General features: G+C 32.0%; 1 protein-coding gene and 1 pseudogene across 1 annotated transcript; one reads left to right on the top strand and one right to left on the bottom strand.

Annotated features, from left to right (window-relative positions):
- Positions 1 to 319: 319 nt before the first annotated feature.
- Positions 320 to 3,722, bottom strand: LOC131644449 (transcription factor UNE12-like). The gene is made up of 6 exons (XM_058914954.1): positions 3,315 to 3,722; positions 2,731 to 2,850; positions 2,528 to 2,593; positions 1,677 to 1,742; positions 1,110 to 1,187; positions 320 to 1,033 (listed from the first exon to the last, which is right to left on the bottom strand). Exons 1-6 carry the CDS (start codon positions 3,609 to 3,611, stop codon positions 806 to 808), a joined length of 855 nt encoding a protein of 284 aa, XP_058770937.1. The 5' UTR covers positions 3,612 to 3,722; the 3' UTR covers positions 320 to 805.
- A 16,975-nt stretch (positions 3,723 to 20,697) lies between these two features.
- Positions 20,698 to 22,814, top strand: LOC131656953 (uncharacterized; annotated as a pseudogene).

Here is a 22,814-nt window from a genome sequence, read left to right as displayed (position 1 = left end):
AAAGTTTGAAAAATATTGAGTTCGCTGATAAAGAATTACTTAACCATTGTTATGAGCTTTCAGCACGAACTCTGGATTCCTAAAACCCATTGCCCTAGAAACTAGAAAGCAAAAGAAAAAAAAAATATAGTAAATAGTAAAAGAGAGGGTCCAAACCCCCAATTGAATGATAACAACCAAATTATAGCTTCCTGATTGATATGAATTGGATTAGGAGAGCACATTACTTGTCATTCCATCTCTCCTCCCATTATAAAAAGAAGTCCAACTACTTTTTTGCATAATCAACTCACGCCCACACACACATTCACACCTCAAATAAACAAAAAAAGCACCATCATTTTCTTCTGGACTAGCAACACCTGCAAGCAACCATTATCATTGCCCTTCCACATTTCAAATCCTGAAGAATTACATCACTAATAAAAATATGGAAACCAACCTAACCTTTTACAAGGTCCCACATCCCACTACAAAAACTAAAAACCCCACTATCAAAGCACTTACATCATGTTCCACTAACCTCCATCCTTTTTTATACAAAAAGGAAAAAGCATATCAAATGAACTTTGACAAGTTTTTTCCCTTCACAATAAATTTTATAAGACAAGATAAGGCCTGCTTGCATTTTTAGGTATTGACAGTAAACCCTGTATTGACAAAAGCTGAAACAACCTCAAAAGGAAGGGACTATGGCATCCTACTTTGAATGCAACCTGATGTAAATCACTAACTAATAAACTGTGAGTCCCGGAAGTAGTATCAGTGCGCTTGATGGGACCACTCGATGTTACCGAAGGTATGTCTATGGAGGAGTAGTTTCGGGCTTAACTATACTGGAGTTGTCTGATGGTTGTGATTGGTATATTGCGGATGCCAGTGAGATTGGCATGATGCAGAGTGCTTTTGATTGAAGGAACTGCATCGCAGCCCCAACATTATCTTCCATGAGCTTAACTACTTGCTTTTCGGTGCCATCATTAGACCACTTCTCCCAAGCTGGCTGGTTTCTCCCACTCTCACTTCCTTCTTCCTGATCAATACTAAATTTGATAAATTGTTTGGAGAGAGGGACGGAATTATGTCAATTACAAAGTTTGAATAATTACCTCGACCGACGATAATGGGATGTCAGTTACTAGTGGTGCCACCGCACCGGCTCCACCCAATCTACTCATGCTCAAAACCTGAAAGATTGATGAGTTAACAATCATTGGAGATCATCAGCACTCAAGAGAAATCAATGAAACTGTTAAACTTTTTTTGTTAAACACTAGAAATTGATTTTACTATTCACATATTGAAAATTTGACTTGCTATTGGTGAAAGTGAAGACCCTTGGATAGTTGGATGTTATTGGTTAGTTAAAGTAGCAACAAAGAAAAATAGCATTATCATTTGATTGTATTAAGATTTACACAAGTCTTTTGGAATGAAATCAAATGACTAATGGGTCCCATACCAAAGTGGCACCTCAGGCTCATAATTACCAGTTGAACCCAAACAAAATGATGATAACATGGGGGTGAGAAGTCAAAAGGCATAGATAAACACTAAGCAGGTTTAACAGAATAAGCAACAAATCCCACTCAAACTTAAATTAATTATACATTTAAGACCTAATAAGGATAGAGATCAAATGTGAAGTCCATGCCAATCACAAAATAAGCACTAACCTTTACTTGAAGCCTTAAGAATTTGACATAATCCACAATTTCGTCCAGCATGGCAGCTCGATCTGTCTGAATGAAGCACAAATGCACATAGTATTATTTAGAAACAATGGAAGGATTATGCAGAAGACCAAGAAAAAGACATCAGACCAAAACTAACTCACAAAAAAATCTCTATCTTGAAATCCAGAAGACTCATTTCATACTTCAGAACTCTCAAAATTTTGCTTATGACTAATCAGAATATATGCTGATTCTGTCCCGTTATTTTAACTTTTTGATAGGATTGTTTCCAAGACTAATTGTAATAAACAAGGAAATATTTACCGTCAAAACAGAAAACATGTGATATATGACTATTTGGAGGATTTATATTTAAGGGCACAAACTCAATCTAAAACTGATATGTGCATTAAATATTTCTGCATGCAGATGCCATTTTCCAAACTCAATCTAAAACTGATGTGCATTAAATATTTCTGCATGTAGATGCCATTTTCCAAACTCAAACACACAGTTAGAATGATTATCCTTCAAACAGACATGACCAGTGTCAGTGTAGAATTATAGATCGGAATGTTCAGACTAAGTATGCAATGAACAATATCTGCCAAGATTCTATCAAATAACAAATGCCTAACAACAAGACAAATCAGCTAAAACACCCCCTCAAAGCTCCCATTTTCAGTACTGTTTATGTTTTGGGCAAAAATTAACAAGCTGTACTAAATTTTGGGTGGCCAATGTATCTTTTTCTCACGTCATAGTAAACACGAAAAGGTTCATCCTTACCTAATTGCACAAGTTCTATAGACAAGTACAAACAGTACATATAACACACACAAGTCACATACCTTGTTGACACTAGGAACAAGTTCTTGCAAAGCCCTGATTCTTTCAGCTATTCTTTCTCTACGCAACTGTTATTGAATGGCAAAATAAGAGTAAAGAAATATTAGCATATCAAGGAATTAGCAATGTGATTTAATCCTCATTCAACATTAAGCATTTATAACAAACAGAAAATCCGTATTTTAGAAAAGATCCTAGAGCCAACCCTTTCAGCAATGCTGTGTGGATCTGTAGCCTGTCCTCTTCTTGCCCGCACTCTAGGACGCATTGCTGGTGGATGTGGAGCAGTCGGAACTGTAGTAGGCATGGGTTGCCCATGAAAAGCCTGCAAAAAACTTTATATATCATTAAGACAGAAAAAAAAATGCTCCTTGAACAACAGTATTCCTAAAAAGGTAGCAACCGCAATCTGGGCCACAAATAACAGTTTTTGATGTTGTCAAAACTACAATGCTACTGCGATCGAGGCTACATCAGCCGTATTCGACAATGACTCTCCATATGAAGCATAGACACCGCAAACACGAACCCGACACTGACACAGGCGATAATTTTAAAAATGAATAAATTAAACGTAATCACAATCGCGATAGTAATTGTCTGTGCTACTGCAAATAAAACCTAAATAAATAGTAATAAACTATTCCTCACCAAAATCAAGCCAAGCTTAAACAGATGATCACAAATTCACAACCACCAGAGATAAAAAAACATTATTAAAAATAAAATAGTGTCATAAAAATTTAACTAATGCAATTGTATTGAACTGAAAAGGTTATGCTATGTTACATTCTTAGGTCTGGTATCAACAACATCTTCCCGGAACCGTTTGCCACTCCCGGAAGCATCATCGGGCTTCAAGAACCCTCCCGTACCCTGGTCCAAGCTCAGACCCAAACGGTATACCGGTGCATGAAATCCCGCTCCGGGAGCAAGATGAGTGGCACCATCGCCGGAGTTAAGCTGCAGCATCATCGGAGCAGCTAATGAAGAAGCGTCGGTTCCGTCGGCGGAGGTGAAATTCGGGAGGCCGAGAATTTGCTCCAGGAAATCATCGGCGGGAGTATCGGAGGGATGATTCGACATGACTCGGTTAGGACTCGGTTGAGTTTGGAAAACGAGTTGAGGTAATGGTACTTTACTTTTGGTATAGAGAGAAAATAGAGTTAGGCTTTGTTTGGATTGATGGAACCGGATGGAGCGGAGCGGAACGGGATGGAATAAAATGATATTCCATTGTTTGGATAATTTAAAAACGAATGGAACGGAGCGGAATAGAGTGGTATGGATTCCATTCCATTCCACCACATACCACCATTTTTCTTACCCTCCGATTTGGGCGGAATGAACAACTTACCTTGTTCCGTCCAAAAATTTCCAAACAATGGAATGGTATCTCTGTTCCGCTCCACTCCGCTCCGCTCCATCCCACTCCGCTCCACTCCATTTCGCTCCGTTGATTTTATGATATCCAAACATAGCCTTATAGAAATGTTCTGATACTGGATGAAGTAGAGAAGATGATTTTTAAGTTTTATAGTTTTGGGGTTTGTTTGGTTGATTACTTGTTGTGTGTTTTTGTTGCTTTTTCAGCTTATTTTCTACTCTTTCTCACTTGAAAATGGTGTTTGAGAGTTCATACACGAGAGGGGTTTAAGATAGCGCAAGAGTACTTTTTCGGATAATTTTCAATTTACCTTTTATTTAAAATTAATTATTTCTACATATGAATGAATAAATGCTCGGCAGAGATATTCGAAACCAATTCAAATCTATTTGAAACGAGTTTGAAATCCAATTATTTATTCTCGAAATCAGATAGAGATTCTGGACTTATTAAAGATTTTGATTTGGATAGAATCATGCTTACTTATGTGTTAGGTTGGTCGATAAGTTACAACTTTTTTAAGATGTGTTTGATTTGTAAAATATATCGTGAAGAGATAAATAGATAAGAGTAAGAAAAGAAAAAAAGATTATAATAAAAAAAATAAAATAAAATTGATAAAAAGATATTGATTGGTTTAAGAAAAAAAAAATTACATTTTATGAGTTATCCATAAGTTTAAAAAAAATTGGCTCAATTATCAGTCTAAGTTATTTCATTGTTTATATATAAAGCATTTCATGTCAGATTTGAGGTATTCTCTTTCTAATTCATAACTCACTTTACTCCTTGTTTTCTTACTAACTTGATCATTGAAGTGTTAACATTGCAAGTTCATCCTTGTGCCGCTGTAACAGAGATTTGTTATATCGTATCAAGATCTTAGTTTATCATCTCACCCATTCATTTGTGGTGTGGTATGTGAATATCGATTTTTTATTCCTACAAATCTCCACAGTCATATCTCTTTTGATCCAAAGTCATAAATCACAACAATAATTACGCTCAAACAAAGAAGATGACTTCTAATCCAACTGCAAAGAACATCATGAAGGGAAATCAAGATATGAAACGCAGCAAAAAATTGTTTTTCCCTTAAGTCGATCCTTACAAATGAGCATGACCAGTGATAGAAATTGTTAACTCTTTGGGTGATTAAAACCTTTGATGCAGAATTAGATGAACGATCATAAGCTTTGAACGAAAAACAATGCCTCTATTCAGTCCACATGAACATATTATCTTCAATCTTAGTGCTAGCTGCTACGAATGAAGACCTAGAGATAGAGAGAGCACGAATGGGGTTCAAAACCAAATTTCATCAAGTGTGTTAGCTTATAGGTCGATGACCCCATGTTCCTACATGACGATGAGGTCATAGGCGATGATGAAGGGCCCGAACTAGGTGCTAGATGGAAGCTCGCGTTCGATGGTGCCTCAAATGCTACGGGGCAAGGAATTAGGGTAGTTTTAATCTCCCGATGAATCATTATACTCCATTTATAGCAAGATTGCATTTCGACTGCTCAAACAACAACATAACAAAATATGAAGCGTGCATCTTAGACATTGAAGCCTATATCGACCTAAGGATCAATTCAACACTGGTTATTTACCAAGTTAGAGTAGAATGGAAAAACCTTCATCCCAAGCTAATCTCATATTGTGCTCATGTCGTGGCACTGAGCAAGTATTTTGATGAAATCACTTTTCACCATATTCCAAGAGAACAAAATCAAGTGGAAAACACTTTGGCTACATTATGATTGATGTACAAAGAGAAATTTCATAATGAAGTGTCACTGATAAGCATAGGTCGTAGAGATGAGCCAACATATTACCTAACATTTGAAAAAGAATCTAATGGCAAACCCTAGTTTCATGATCTCAAACAATATCTTAAGAATCATGAATACCTGGAAAATGTTTCAATCATGGACAAGAAAACCTTGAGTTTGGTGTCAAAATTCTTTTTGAGTGATGACGTGCTCTATAAAAGAAACCATGGCATCTACTCAAATGTGTGGATAGAAACGAAGCAGACATGATCATCAAAAAATCCATGAAGGATCCTTTGGGACCTATGCTAATGGACATGTTATGGCAACAAAGATTCCAAGGGTTCGTTATTGTTGAAGCGGTAAAGCAGCAAACAAAATTAAGTGGTATATGATTACCAGATGATATAGGTTATATCGTATCGTAGTCCACAGAGATTGTTAGAGAAAAACTGTCATTCAATTATCTCGTATTCTAAGTTTCATGAATGAGTTTGCGGAAGGTAAATACGGAAAAGTAAATAAAGAAAATAAACAATCTATTGCAGCTCAAAAGAATTCAATTTGGAACCATATTTCATTCAACCCTTCAAATACTTAAATATGAATATTGTCATACCCCAAAATTTGCCCATCATATTTATTCATATTTCAGTCCATCTGACTTTCAAATGCTCAAAGATACACAAGAAGGAAGCATGCAGTCTCTCTCCTAAACAACAACCTCTAAACTAGGGTTTTGTATTTCTAAAAGGAAAATCAACTTCATATGCCTCAAATGGAACACATGGTCTCTCATATGCCTCAAAGAGTCCTCACATCAAGTTTCAAGCTCTGATTCACCAGATTACCCAAACCGAAGCTCAAATAGTCAACAATCGACTAGTCTGATCTAAAAGTCAATTGTGGTCAAAGTACAGTCAAAACTCCTGATTTTTTTTGTCAACATCCTTATTTTGAAGTATCATTCACCATTTGATCAAGAATTGATCATGTTTCATCAAGGAAAGTTCAGAAATCAACAAAACCTATCGTTTCTAAATTAGGGTTTTCATAGGAGAAAGTCAACTGGACTTTGACCAGCCATAACTCTCACATGGAACATTAGAAATTTCTCATCCAAAGCTCATTTTGAAGTATATGAAATTCTCTACAACTTTGTCTCTCACAAGCCAAGACCAGAAATGCACCATTTGGGAGATATAAGCCAAAACATTACAGGTCCTTCTAAAGGATCGCAAAAAAGTCATTTTTTCTCAAAGCTCATAACTTGAAAATGGTAGATTCAATTGAGATGAAACAAAAAGGAGCTTTTAGAGGACTCTTTGAGCTTTCCAAAAAGCAATAGAACACCTTCATACCATAAAAATTGAAGGAGTTATGAATTGATGAAGTTGGGTAAATTTCAAGAAATCTACAAAACCCTAATTGAGCAAAATGGACTTTTTGGATAAATGGGCCTAAGTTTTGGATTCCGAGCAAACATGGGATTCATAAAAGGGCCTATAAAACCATTATTATATTTTTGGTGTTTTTATTTATATTTTATTTGAATTTTATTCATTTAAATGCAAATAAATTAAGTAAAATACCAAAAATGATGAAATAAATTCTAGGGCATTGTTTTGGATCATATGAAGGCCCAAGAAACCCCTTGAAGATCATGAAATTTCGTTCATACTTGGCTTGGATTTTTTATTTTATTATTTTTTGATTTTTATTCAATTTAAATCAAAGGAAAAATAAAATAAAATCAAATGGATGCCTGATTTGATTTTTCAATCAAATAATCATTCTTGGAACTCAAGCAAGACATTCCTATTAGATTGGAATAATATTTGGATGAAAATAGCAAGTTATTATGAGATTTTCAAATCAAGTATTTTGCAATATTTCCAAATATTCAATCATCCAATTTTCTCCAAGTTAAATTGACCTAATCCTACCCATATATATAGAAGAGGAATCCTAACATTCAAGGGGACGAATTTTGGAAAAAAGAGGCTAGGGTTTCAAGTTCATAACACTCAAGAAAATTCCAACTTTCGTGTGCTTCAGTCTATCAAACTTCAGAGCCTCTCATTGATTCCACTCTACTCCTGAGACATCAAAAGGTAGGTCCAGGTAACTTTCAGGTTCAGATCACGTACGAATTCATGCATCATCGTTAAAGTATCTCATGCATAATCTTCAATTTCTGGTTTCTTGATTGTTATCATTTTTTAAGGGGAACTAATAGCGTGGTCGAGTTTATGACATCAAGTAGAACAGGTTTGAACCCTTGGATCAAAGCTATAGCGCAGGGAATAAAAAACGCCATGGCTAGGGCACCATGCTCTCATGTTTCGGTCCCACAGATTTAGGCGCTTACAAGACAAACAAATACCACTATCGCGTTCGCAAGGGCCTAATTGGAAGATCTGGACGTTTTATTCTTGTTGTTTAACATAAATTCATTGAGTTCGATTTTGCAGAATATCGCTATGAAGAACTCGCGGCTAAATGGAAGCAAAATAATGGCAGAATCGTAGCTATTTATGGGCTGGCGAGAGGTTGAAGACGATGGACTTATTGACTGACACGCATGGCACTTTCAAGCAGCGTGATTGGTGAGGCAAAACAGCGCTTCCTCTCTCCTCTCCCTAGTGGCCGGTCAACAGTCAGACGCCCTCTTTCCTTTTCTTTTATTGGCTGGCGTGTGAGTATGTGGGGCCAGTGTTTTGAATTGGTCTACCCAATGTTGTGTTTTAATATTTATTTATTGGTTTTTGTTATTTGTACAACTAACTGTTTCAACATAGATGGCAAGGGAGCTCACTGGTAATCTAAGGAGCTTGGGATCGATTCCTAGCCATGACAACCTTATTTTTCATAAAGTTTTCTTTGCAGTTCCATGTATCACCCCACGTTTGGCCTATGGTACGCCCTCAAACATCCTCCACTGGATTCACAAGAGGATTGATCCCAAGGCTCAGAATATGCACGCCTATGGTGCACCCTCACCAACGCACCACACAGAATCCCAGCTAAGTTTCTTTTAATTTTTTTTTTAATTTTAATTATATAATTCTTGTTTTTTTTTATTTCTATTTTCTTTCCTTCCTTTTTCTCATTAATTATTTTCCCTAAAAGTTATATTTACTACTAATGATATATTTTGTCAATTATTTAATCGAAAGTCCGATTTTTCTTATAACATTAAAAAAAAATTTTAAGCTAATATTTATTTTAGGGTAACAATTTAATTTTGGCTAATTAAATTTATTTTGTGCCTTAAACCCTGATTTTATCATGATAACTAATCACTGTCATTGGTAGGTGTTGTCCATTAACCTTAGTCTAGATTTTTATCCGTTCCTTCTATTAACCATGGTTAACCTATGCCCTAATCAGGGTTTACAAAGATCATGCCTACACTGAATTTTTCTCTTTTCTTTGTGTAGCTTCAGGGTTAGCACCAGGGTTTCCTCCGACTACGAACCATATCAGATCAAAGCTAAGTCCCCGATTCTATTTCTTTTTACATTTATCTTTGCCTTTTCTTTTTTAAATTTTTCCTTTAATTTAATTTAAGTATTTTTGCCTTTTAATTTCAATTATTTATTTTTGTCTTTCTGATCAATGAATTAACCATACACTCACCCCTTCGTGTTTATTTTTCCTTTTCCAATTTTCAAGGTTAGCCAACCAGTCAAAGCTCGAATGTGCGGTAACCCTGAAATTCATCTTTTTTTATTTTTTATTTTCTTTTAATTATTACTTGTGTCAAATCTATTGCACTGTTGGTTCTATTACTCTTTTTTTCCCATCCCCATAGTATTATGTATCTGCTTCGAGGTTGTATTGCTTGGCCTTGAAGGCACTTAAACTGCATTATATTACTGCGTGGTTAGTAATCTAGGGAGTGTAACCTTGAATTGAATTAGAGTCATTTAATTACAAGATAATTTATTCTGAATCTGATCACGTGATTGCTGCACCCACACGCCTTTTATGGTAACCCTTCTTGTTGCCTGTTGCCTGTTGCCTGTTGCCTGTTGCCTTGTGTTTTTAATGCAGAATAGCCAAGTCCCTCGAATACGAGGATACCTCAGCAATGTTGCCCTCAGTTCATTCAAAGATCATAAGTCCCTAATGATGCTGCCTTTGATTCGCCAATATGATCTAGTCCCTCGAAGTTGCCTACGAAGCGCTGAGGTATCCTCTGGTTGCCTAAACGAAAGGCTATTCTGATCCTTCCCTTAGACTACCTGCCCCTCTATGGCATGGGACAGTCTTGTGGCGAACGATAATTCGACGACCCTTCAACCTCCAAATGAAAGGACTTCCTTACCCTCCTATGGTATGGATAGCCTTGAAAGGCTAAAAGAATATTTTTCATCTAACCAGGTAATTTGTCCCTAATTGCTTTGCTCTGGTTTAAAGTTCTTTTTCTACCTTTTTTCTAAAAACTTCAATAAGGCTACGCTCATTTACGAGCTAAAGTCCTTATTTCTTCTTCTTCTATACATTTCTAAACTTTTGGCTTTAAAATTAAAGAGCAAAGCAATTAAGAGCCCATGGAAAACCATGGATGCAAAGGGTGCCTTACACATTCCCTTTGCATAAATTACCCCCCGAACTCAGTTTTTATTTAAAAGGTTTTTCCTGTTCTTTTAGCCTTTCTGATATTTGGATAAAATAAAAGTCGGTGGCGACTCTTGCTTACCGCACATTTCAAAAAAGTCAGTTCACCGTATTACAAAGATCTATCGCAAAAAATTACAATACGCATCAAAGTCATCGGGCATCGCTCGAGACGTACCACATTAGTGCCCATTTCTGTAACACCAACGAGAGTTCAACCGTATTGGTCACGTCGGTGATTTCTCCACCGACACAAACAACACGAACACATTAAACTCCGATACCCATAAAGACTATCACTCCTTTATCTATGTCTAGAGTTTAGAAACTAATAGATATCATCCTTAACCAAGATCTATGATGTCTATTTCTACAACAATACAAATCCGAAGCATTTAAGCAAAAAGATCAAGAACAATATCAATAATGATTTGTAAAGCAAATATATAAACGATCCCAAGATCAACAAATGTACATACAAGAGGAGAAAAATATACATACAACACCCACCATTGGAATGGGTCATAGGGAAGAAGAAGAACAAGCAGAAACTTTTCGTGTTGTCGGCACAATCGAAGACCACCCTCGCTCAATCGACATGATGAAACACCCAATGATGTTTCTTGAACCTGTAAACTACAAAGAATGGATCAGAGTTCAACTTTTTCAAAGAAAATATGATAAAAACCCTAAAAAATTTGTTCTAAACTATTTATAGAAAAACTGAAATCGCAGAGCACGCGAAGTGCCATCTCACTCATGTACCAAACTGCTATAGTGCGCGATGCACCCTTAGAGCGTGCGATGCTCCCTCCGGACTGATGAAATTTATTCTTCAACATTCAGGCCGCGCGATGCGCCCTATGTGTGTGTGACGTGCCCTATACCAGAACTTTACTCCTTCCAAAAACATGCGTTTGAAGCCGTGTCTTTGATACTTTATTGCTCATGCTCCAAATACGCAACAATACCTACAAAAATACATTAAAACTATCAAACGATACATATTTACACGAAAACATAACAAAACACAAAGTATACAAAATTACACGAAAATGAGGAATTATTCAAGCGGTATTAACAAAAAGTATCGATAAGTGCCACTATTTACATACACAAAATAACTATATTTGGGCACTTATCAGTTATTATTGGTTGACTATGGAAACTGATTGTTTTCATTATGCCAAAACATGTCACTAGTTCCAGATTTAGATAAGGTGCACGTGCCGCCAACTACTATGAATGCCTTAACATTTCATTGTCCATTCTCAATGTGTCGGGCTCATTGAACTGAGGGCTTCAAAAGGACATTGTTTCATCTTAGTTGCTATTGATTACTTTACTAAACGGGCTGAAGCTGCTTCATAGGCAAACATCACAAAATAAGTGGTTGTCAATTTTATCAAGGAGATGATTCGTTGTTATGGAATTCATAGTAAAATTATCACTGATAATGGTTCAAATATGAAGAATAAAATAATGAAAGAGTTATGTGACAACTTCAAAATTGAACACCATAACTCAGTGTCGTATTGGCCAAAGATGAATGGCACCGTAGAAGCAACTAACAAGAATATCAAAAAAATCCTACAAAAGATTGGTACTAAATGCTTCCTTTTGCACTACACATATATCCGACCTCTGTCAGCACTTAAACAAGAGGAACCCCGTTCTCTCTGGTGTATGGCATGAAAGTTGTGCTTTCTATCAAAGTTGAGATCTTATCAATGCGAGTCCTAATAGAGACCAAGTTAGAAGTGTCTGAATGGATTCAAGACATATTTGACCAATTGAACCTCATTGACGAGAAGCGTGTGATAGCTTTGTATCATTGTCAGTTTTATCAAAAACGGCCCAAGAGGGAATTTGATAAAAAGGTCAAGCCTCGAGAATTCAAAGAGGGTGATTTCGTGCTCAAGAAAATCCTTCCCCCACACAAAGATTCACGCGGGAAGTGGATCCCAAACTACGAAGGCCCATATGGTATAAAGAAAGCCTTATCATGAGGAGCCTTGATTCTTACAACCATGGATGACGAAGAGTTTTCACACCTTTTAAACTCTGATGCAGTCAAGAAATAATTTGCCTAAAAAAATCTCGCTAAGTAGAAAACCCGAAAGGACGACTTAGGCACAAAAAAAAGCATCCTAGTGGACTGAAAACCCGAAAGGGTAGTCCGGGCAAAAATTATTGATACAAAAATAAGATTAGCTCGCTAATTTGAAAACTCGAAATGGAGATTAAGGCAAAAAAAAAGCATCCCAGTGGATTGAAAACTCGAAAGACAAATCCAGACAAAAGTTAGGGATTTTAAAGCCAAAGAACTGCATCATTCTAAAATTGATCAACAAAGAAGAACCAGAAGCCGGGGGGGGGGGGGGGGGGGGGGGGTCAATCTAGTTTCTCTCTTCAAAAGCAAAATTATGTGGACTCATGCTTATAGGGAAAGTAGTGGTTAATGTGATTTGATGTATATCCCATTTTTAAAACTCCTCTTTGTAATATTTCATATGGAGCTACACCTTCCTGTGCCACCATTCTATGAATAAAATTCAGTTTTGCCTATCAAATCTTGTCATTCATATTTTTTTTGTTTTTCTTTCTTGGGCAAAATGTAATTTATTTTTATGATGAAATTTTGAAACTAAGGAATAATAAACATATTGAAAAACCCAAATACTTTGACATTTAAAATAATTAAAGAAAAATCGATGGTTTTTCCAAAAGTCACAAAGTCATAAAACACTCCTGGATCATTACAAAAGGAATCTCCATAGGCCACAACCCATCAACTTTTCAAAAGATTACCAGCCAAGTGATAAATCTTCATGCTATATTTTAATATGACTGATATTTATTTAGACAAAATATAAAAAACATACATCTCTAATTATTGTCAAAATTAAATTCTTCAACTATATCCATATTTAAAACACACAATTCTATTAATTCAAACTAAAAATATCTTGTTGTATTTAAAAGTTTGATTTAACAATATGTTTGTCGGAGCACAAAAACAAGATCTTACAAAATCCAAACCTTCACATATAATTAGTTTATTTTATTATGTGAATAAGATAATCGATCTCTTTATCCCTTTACCTTTTATTAAAATACAATTAAATGTCTACCATCCACTTTCATACCATTTAAAAAAACATATCTCATTATTTAAAAAAAAATCAGGGTATTCTGTGAGCATAAAGCGAGCTACAACAGAAGTCCTCACATATTGATTCAGAGGTCATTGCTAACACGCATCCTGCAAGCAAAAGTCCTGGACGAAGAAGAATCACCTGCACAATTAAATGAAAATATTATAAAAGGATAATTTAAGTGTCATTAAATATGCACGAATAAATTTTCACTACAACATTTTTGATAAATTTTACTCAAAAATCAAATATTCAAAGGAGGGATGTGGAAAAAATATATCTTTTTCATAATTCTTACCAGCATTTTGCTTTCTTTTTCTAGCAGACGACCCTTCGGCTGAGTTTGAGGTTTTCTTATTCTTATGTGTCAACATTTGAGATTCTTCTCTGCAAGTATGCTTAATCCATTATAGTTTAAAATGGATTCATATAAACACATAACTCATTGTAAAGCTTAATCTCAATTTAATAAATAAATATGATTTTAAATTTGACTTCAACATAATGCCTCACATTTGGACTCGGGGATCATTGCTAGCACGCATCCTGCAAGCAAAAAGTTTGATCGGAGAAGAACCACCTGCACAATTTAAAGAAATTAATGTAAAAGAATAATATAAGTGTCATTAAATATGCACAAATTAAATTTCTTCTACATTTTTTAAAATAATTCTTACCAAGATTTTGCTCTCTTTTTCTCGCAGACGACCCTTCAGCTGATTTTGGTGTTTTCTTATTCTTATGAACCAACTTTTGAGATTTTACTCTATAAATATAATAATCCATTAGAAATTAAGATGAATTCTTATAAAACACATAACACCCGGTAAACCTTAATGTAATTTTAATAAATAAATAAATAAGGTTTTTATATTTAACTTCAATTTATTAAAAAAAATTAAAGGTGAAAATGTTGTACAAGATTATCACCATTTTTAATTTAAATGTATTTTAACCATACCTTTGTTGATTTTTCTTTTGAGCCTTTTCAATATTCTCATTGTTGATTTGAACATTATCATTAGCACCTACACCATTTCAAAAGATTAATGTGAAAAATTATTTTGGTGTCATTGTTTATGCTTTAAAATAACATGTAATTCAAAAATATGCAATAACCATTATTTCTCCTTTACTTCACTTAAAAGTTTTTACTCAAAAATTCAAAAGGAGAGACATGGAAACACAAGGAACTTTTATTTGTATTACTTACTAGAATTTTGCTTTCTTTTTCTAGTAGTTGGCCGCTCAGTTGATTTTGAAATTCCCTTACTCTTTTGAGTCTTTACAATATCTTCGTGGTTGATTGGATCATCATTGCCACCTACACAATTACACAAAATTAATATAAATAACATTTAAATGACATCTACGTTTGTGATGTAAATACAATTTTTTTGAGAATCGTAATTTTTTTCTTAAAATAAAAAAACAAAATTTTAAAATATTTTTTATTTAGGAAATTAAAAAATTAAAAAACAAAAAATTGTTTCTTTGGAAAAAGTTTAATTTTGTTCTGAAAATAAAATAAATGTTTTTAAAATCAATTTTTCAAAAAAAAAAGGAAATTAAAATAAAAAAATGAAACTCTTTGACAATAATTTTGTATTTTTTGTCAAAAAATAAATAAATAATTAGTTTTTCCGATAAAATGAAAACCCAAAAAATATTTTGAAAAAACGATTTTTCTTTAAAAATTTGATTCTAATAGTAATCAAAATATAAAACCAATTTATTATCTAAATCAATTTATAAATACATATAGGTTCTAGATTGAATTGAAATTACTTAAATTATTTATATTTTTTTATTAAAGTGGTTATTGAAAATTATATGGTTGGGTTCACTAAACACCCTTGTATGCCTAACTTCACCTTTTAGATTCAAATTATGAAACAATATAAAACACCGCAATACAGTATTACCCACTCAAATTACATGGAAATCAAAACTCCCAAATTTAAAATATAAACTAAAACCCAAATTTAAAATATAAACTAAAACCCAATTGACATAAAAAAAATCCACAAAATCAAAAACTAAATATGACTTATTTATTTCAACGCTTAATGTGTTTATGAGTTGAGAAAGGAAGAGAACTCGGTGTGTTTCATAGATTTGTGAAATTTTAAGAATATTGATGTATAAAATTTTATTGAACATACTTGGGCTTTAAATTATATATCATACTTGTGAGAGAGAATATTGATCACAAACAAAAAATTACAATCTTGAGTATTAAAAAAAATCAACATAAAACTCTTATTAAGAATGAAAAGAATTAATATAATGTTTGTACCATAATCTAAATTCGATTTAAGTAGAAAATAAATTGCTAAAATTTAAAAATATACAAAAATTTACCTCTAACTTCATTTTCATTTGTTGCAGCAACTTGGGTGCTGATAAGATCGACATTTTGATTCATTTCGAAGAGAAATTTCTAAAACACCAAAAACACTGAACACAAAATTCAAAAACATATATACACAAATACATTTAGGCAACTTCAAATATATAGTGTAATATCCATATTCTATCAATAATAATGATTTTTAAAATATTTAATTATTATTTTAAACATACTTATCCTATTTAAATGATTCTTTTTTATTAAATTTAATATATATATATATATATATATATATATATATATATATATATATATATATATATATATATATATATATATATATATATATATATATATATATATATATATATATATATATATATATATATATATATATATATATATATATATACGAAGGATATTTTTACTCCAAGAGTAAGTTATCAAGACTTACTCCTCATCATGACCATTGATTCTTCGCAAACTAATGGTTAAAGTTAATGAGTATTATTTTTCTCTTTCCACATTTAATTACTTATTAATTATAACCATTAGATTGAAAAGAATCAATGGTCATGATAATGAGTAAGTCTTGATAACTTACTCTTGGAGTAAAAATATCCCTCCTGATATATATATATATATATATATATATATATATATATATATATATATATATATATATATGGTCGGATCAAATGATAGTAATTTTGTCACACATTTGATAACTCTTTATCACATATTTGTATAAAAAATCTACTATTGGATTGGTAGCGATTATCATATAGATCATATTCAAAAAATTGAACATAAATAAAAATTATTTCACATCATAATAAAATGTATAAAAATTAAAGGCTTATAAAAATTTCATAAAAACCATTAATTTTATTCCTTCTCTTTAATCTATTAAATAATTTTTAATTGATATTAATTTTATAAACACGATCTATATGATAATAATTTTAAATCTAACCATTAATTTTTTTATACGAATATACGATAAAAAGTTATCAAAGATATCATAATATTAAGTTTAACATCATAGTGTGATTTGATCCTAATATATATATATATATATATATATATATATATATATATATATATATATATATATATATATATATATATATATATATATATATATATATATATATATATATATATATATATATATATTCACACTTTCTATAAAATAGCTAATAGTTGAAATTTGATTAAAAATAGTAAATTATATATGTATAAATTTTTTTTTCTTTCAAATTTTCTATAAAAAAGTAATAGTTGAAATTTGAATAAAATAGTAAAATATATATATATATATATATATATATATATATATATATATATATATATATATATATATATATATATATATATATATATATATATATATATTAATCAACTATTTTCTATTTTATGGAAAATTAGAATAAATTAGGTAATTTAAATTAGGAATAAAATCGGAAATTATTGAAAAAGTAAATCATCTTTTATTAAAAGATGCATGAATATATATATATATATATATATATATATATATATATATATATATATATATATATATATATATATATATATATATATATATATATATATATATATATAATTTAACATCTATCAGAAAGAATTTGATATCTCAATAGGTGCATAAAAATTTAAAATTTTACAAAATTTTATCAAAATCAATAATTTCTATCCTTCCCATTAACATATCAAATAATTTTCGATTGATGTTAATTTATATAGACATGATCTATAAGATAATAACTTTCAATTTAACGGTTGATTTTGTTATATAGATATACGATAAATAGTTATTAGATATGTTATAATTATATGTTTGTTATATGTCATTATATATATATTTATTCTTTCTCTTTAGTCTATTAAATAATTTTTAATTGATATTAATTTTATAAACGCGATCTATATGATAATAATTTTCAATCTAACCATTAATTTTTTTATACGAATATACGATAAAAAGTTATCAAAGATATCATAATATATATATATATATTAATTCCAACTATTTTCTATTTTATGGAAAATTAGAATAAATTAGGTAATTTAAATTAGGAATAAAAGTGAAAAAGTAAATTATCTTTTATTAAAAGATGCATGAGTATATGTATATGTATATATATATATATATATATATATATATATATATATATATATATATATATATATATATATATATATATATATATATATATATATATATATATATAATTTAACATCTATCAGAAATAATTTGATATCTCAATAGGTGCATAAAAATTTAAAATCTTACAAAATTTTATCAAAATCAATAATTTTTATCCTTCCCATTAACATATCAAATAATTTTTGATTGATGTTAATTTGTATAGACGTGATCTATAAGATAATAACTTTCAATTTAACGGTTGATTTTGTTATATGGATATACGATAAAGAGTTATTAGATATGTTATAATTATATGTCTGTTATATGTGTGTGTGTTTGTCTATATATATATATATATATATATATATATATATATATATATATATATATATATATATATTAAAAATTAGACTGATCATTAAACTAGTAAGAGTACTGGGTTACTAGTTTATTGGTTGAACCAATGGGTCACTGTAGCGGGAGAAATCTGAGAACGAAGTTATTAGTTGACTCGACTCATTATTTCAGTGAAAGTCGCCACCGCGCTTTATTATTTCCAAAGGAAAAGGAAAATGAACGAAGAAAACCCAAAGTTTAAAACAAGAAAGAGATCTTAGGTACGAGTGTTGATTATACAAGGGGAAGGTTTTAAGCACCCCTCATATCTGTGGTACTCCACAGGAACCTTTTTGAAAATTTGTGTTGTGTGTGCAAAATAAAGGTTTGTTTTATAAAACACGCTCGACAAGACATTACATCTTGTGCCTACATACCTCCTCGGTGCCTGGAGAAGTTAGAGCGAATGTAGTTCCACTTAAAAGTGAAAACATTTTAAAAGGAATAAACACTTTATCGTCGTCGGAGAGAAATACTCAGCCATTGATCTTGAGCATGAGAACAAATGAGTTCTTTGCATCACAAATGAAAGAAGGGTTCCAACTCGGATGAAAATCAACGAGTATGCCTCTAGCTCTCTCACGTGGAAAAGATCTCATTATATCAATCAATTTCAAAATCGTGGGGTATCACAACTCACTACAACAATTAATCGTGTCTAAGTTTTTTTTGAAGAAAAGCCACTAAGGGCAAAAGGTATTTTTAAAGAAAGATATAAAAAAGGTTGCAAACATAAGAAAATTTTTGAAAAAGGGAGAAGATTTTGAAAATCTAAGAAGGGGAGGAGATGAAGAGGTTATCCTAGAGCATAAAATAAAAGTTAAGGAAAGAAAGATCTAACCAAAAAGAAGCCAACACTTGACATTAAGAGTCAAGATAGATTTCTCATCCTTTGGACTACCAACACTAAACCAACGCATACGCCAAATTTGACTTTTAGCAGCACATCTACGAAAGCGCTTTTAGGCAAAAGCGCTGCTATAGGTTTCGCTAAAAACAAAACTAAAAAACAAGGGAAAAAAAGCGCTGCTATAGAGGATCCTACGAAAGCGCTTTATAAAAGCGCTGCTATAGGGTAAGATATGAAAATGCTTTTAAAAGCGCTGCTATAGGGGTAGGCTACGAAAGCGCTTTTTTCCTAAAAAGCGCTGGTATAGGGCTAGTTACGAAGGCGCTTTTAAAAGCGTTCTCGTAGCTTGTTTAAAATTAAAATTTTAAAACAAAAGTAAAAAAACACGAGTTTTTCGTCTCATTACCTTCACTGTTTTTCTCTAAGATATTTCTCCTCGCCATCTCTGTTGTTCTCCAAAAAAATAAATATCTATTTTAGAATTTTTTAGATCATTTTTTAAATTCTTTTAAACGAACATAAATATTATAGTTGTTTGTTGAATTTGTTAAAATTTTAAGGAAAAATTTTATTTAAGTTAAAAAATATTGTAAAAAAAATACAAGTTAAAAAGTTTTTCTTTAAAAATGAAGTTAAGATTGATGGATATTTTTTATATTTTTGTAACATAAAAGCTAGTTTCAGAAAAGTTATTTGACTTTGATAAAATACTTATATAAAATTTCTCATTGAATTTAAAATTACTACTTAAATATATTATAAAGAATTACCTATTATTTTATAATATATAATTAATAAAATAAAATAAAAACTAAAACACGTTTTTTCCACTGTCGAAAATCAAAACGAGCCATTGATTCACAAATCATCTTCGCCGTCATCTTTTCCGGTAACCCTAAGCCATCATCGATTCACCACCGCCAGCCATCGATTCACCACCGTCAGCCATTGTTTCTCCCTCGCCAGCCATCGAGTATCCACCGTTCCACCACACTCTTCTCCATTTTTTACCCTATTCCCAAAAGTAAACCCTAAAGTTGATTCTTGTGAAGAATGACGAAATTCAATCCCTAAATCGTTTCTTCAATTTGTTCAATTTCTTCTATATCCTCTCTTTGAAGAACGACACAACTAAATCCCTAAAGACGATTTGTTGATTCCTCTCTTTGAGAAATTGTTGTTGCTGACTCTATTGATTTTGTTTTCTTTCTTCTCGATTCGGTAATCATAATGAATATTCATTTTCCTCAGTATGTTAGAGCTTCTCTTCATCTTGTGGTGTTGCTTTGTGAATCATGTTGAAGTGTGTCTCAATTGCAACTAGGTGAAAGTGTTACTTGCTTGCACCGCTCCTTGTCACTCTCGTTGCTTTGAAGTTAGGGTAAGTGAGTCACGAAACAAATCTTTATAAGCACTTGCTTAGTTAGGGTTTTCAATGTGAAACTGAATCCCTATACTTCTGGAAGAGAATGTGGGGGAGAGATCATTTTGTTGTTTCTGGTAGAATTTCTTGGGATTTTAGAAGACAGGCTGATGATTTGGCTTATTGGGGTAGTAAGTCTAGGTTTTTACCTGAATCTATGAATATGTCTATGTTAGCAATTGAGGGTAGTTCATGGAAGAATGATTACTCGATACCGTATCTGACTTCGTTTCATCCGTTGCTGGATAATGATGTTTATCAATGGCAGATTAAGATCAGATATCAGAAGAGGCAATTCTTGTTTACTTTCACGGGTGCGCTGAGGCCTGAGCTTGAGGATTCTATTAGAGTGAAAATCTTAAAACAGTGTCGAGGTTCGAGTTTATGTAAGTTCATTGATTGTAGATATGAGAAATGTGACGATCCTGTTAATGTTATGAAAGTGTTTGAGAATGAATTTATTTTATATATGTAGTCGGTCTGTTTGTTCATGAATTTTTTCTCTTGCATATTATGGCTACTTTAGTTTTGATTAGTGAATAATGTATAAAATGTATATAATTTGGATATTCCTTTTCAAATTAAATCAATTTTTCACAAGTTCTCTTGTATAGAGAGGATCTTAAAACCCATGGAACCATACGTTTAGGTTCATAGAATCATCACTCATAAGTGGAGAAAATATGAAACAATAGTAGCATCTACAAGAAGGTTATATATGTTTGGTTTGTTGGTTTCAAAAAACTGTAGGTTGATTATCTGAATAAAATTTCATCTATTTACATATCTTGTTTTTACAGGGCTGAGTTTTGTGTTTGTTTATATGCTCACCTCTATATTTCTACTTGAATTGCAATACTTCCAAGGCCTTAGATGTGTATGATTACTATAATATTTTTACTCCGATATTTCAATTTTTTGTTTAGTTAGATGAAATGTTGGTACAGGAAACATTGATCCTTTATCTTTTTCAAGTCTTTAATGTTGTGGTTTTTATGTTTGTTTTAATATTGATTTCTTTAATAGCTGGAAATGTTGTTTTCTCTTGGGGGCGAGGAGAGGAAAGATAGTTGGGTCACGGTGATAGCTGGAAATGTCCTTCACCTTAACTATATTTGGCTACTGTATTTTTCTTTATAGTTAAGATATCATTTGTATTTTTCTTCCATATGATGCTTTTGCAGGGGTGATTTTGGAAGATTAGTTCATGGTGATCATAGTGACTTGTTCATTCCTCATCCAATTAAAGCTTTACAGGGTCTAAAGATAAAGCAAACTGCTAGTGGGGACTGTCATTGTATGGAAGTTACTATGGAATGCAATGTGTTAAGGTTCATAGTTCATTGTTGTACCTTTTTTTTTGTTTAAATAATTCCTTTTCTGTGACACATTAGTCATTAATTGTATTTTTCTGTTGTCGTGGTTAAAGTTCGGGGCATAATCAAAATGGTAAATTTGGACTTGGTACCACAAAGGACTCTCTTGTGCCACGAAAAATTCTAGCATTTGAGGTGATTTTTTCAGAGCTGAAACTTCTTTATCTATTATGATCATTATTGTGAGTTCTAACTAGGACTTTTTTTTTCATCTGTTACTAGGGATATGTGTCAAAATGGTTGTTGTTGGTTCTGAACATACTGGGGCATTTATTGAAGACATATATTTGTATGGATGAGGCTAGGGACGGTTTGGAAACTAAGGACTAGGATACAAAAACAATATGCTCGATTCTTGATAAATTGAACATTGATGTACGTCCTCAAACTTCTACACTCTATTATAATTTTAAAAAGAGTTAAAGGGACATGGACTGTTAATGTAAACTGATCTTACATAAACAACCAACTAGAAACATTTTCAAAATATACTTAATGGAGTGGGATGGCATGGTAGCATAGTGGACTTCTTATATCATAAATGTCAATTTTGCAGGGTGACAAGATAGGCATGATTTCATGTGGCTGGAGGCGTAGAATATCGGTTTCATCTTCTAGCAGATTATACACACATGGATGGAGTATATACGGTCATCTTGGACATGGAGATTTCAAAGACCATCTTGTGCCTCATAAGGTTCAAACATTGAGTGAAAACATTATTGACCATGTTATTATGTTCATACTTTGTAGGACCAGGACCGATTTAGTTGATTTAGTTGTTTAA

The sequence above is a fragment of the Vicia villosa genome, linkage group LG1 (assembly GCF_029867415.1).
Source record: "Vicia villosa cultivar HV-30 ecotype Madison, WI linkage group LG1, Vvil1.0, whole genome shotgun sequence".
Classification (NCBI taxonomy): domain Eukaryota; kingdom Viridiplantae; phylum Streptophyta; class Magnoliopsida; order Fabales; family Fabaceae; genus Vicia; species Vicia villosa.
Note: the sequence above shows the minus strand (reverse complement) of the source record. Positions and strands in the feature narration are given on the sequence as shown.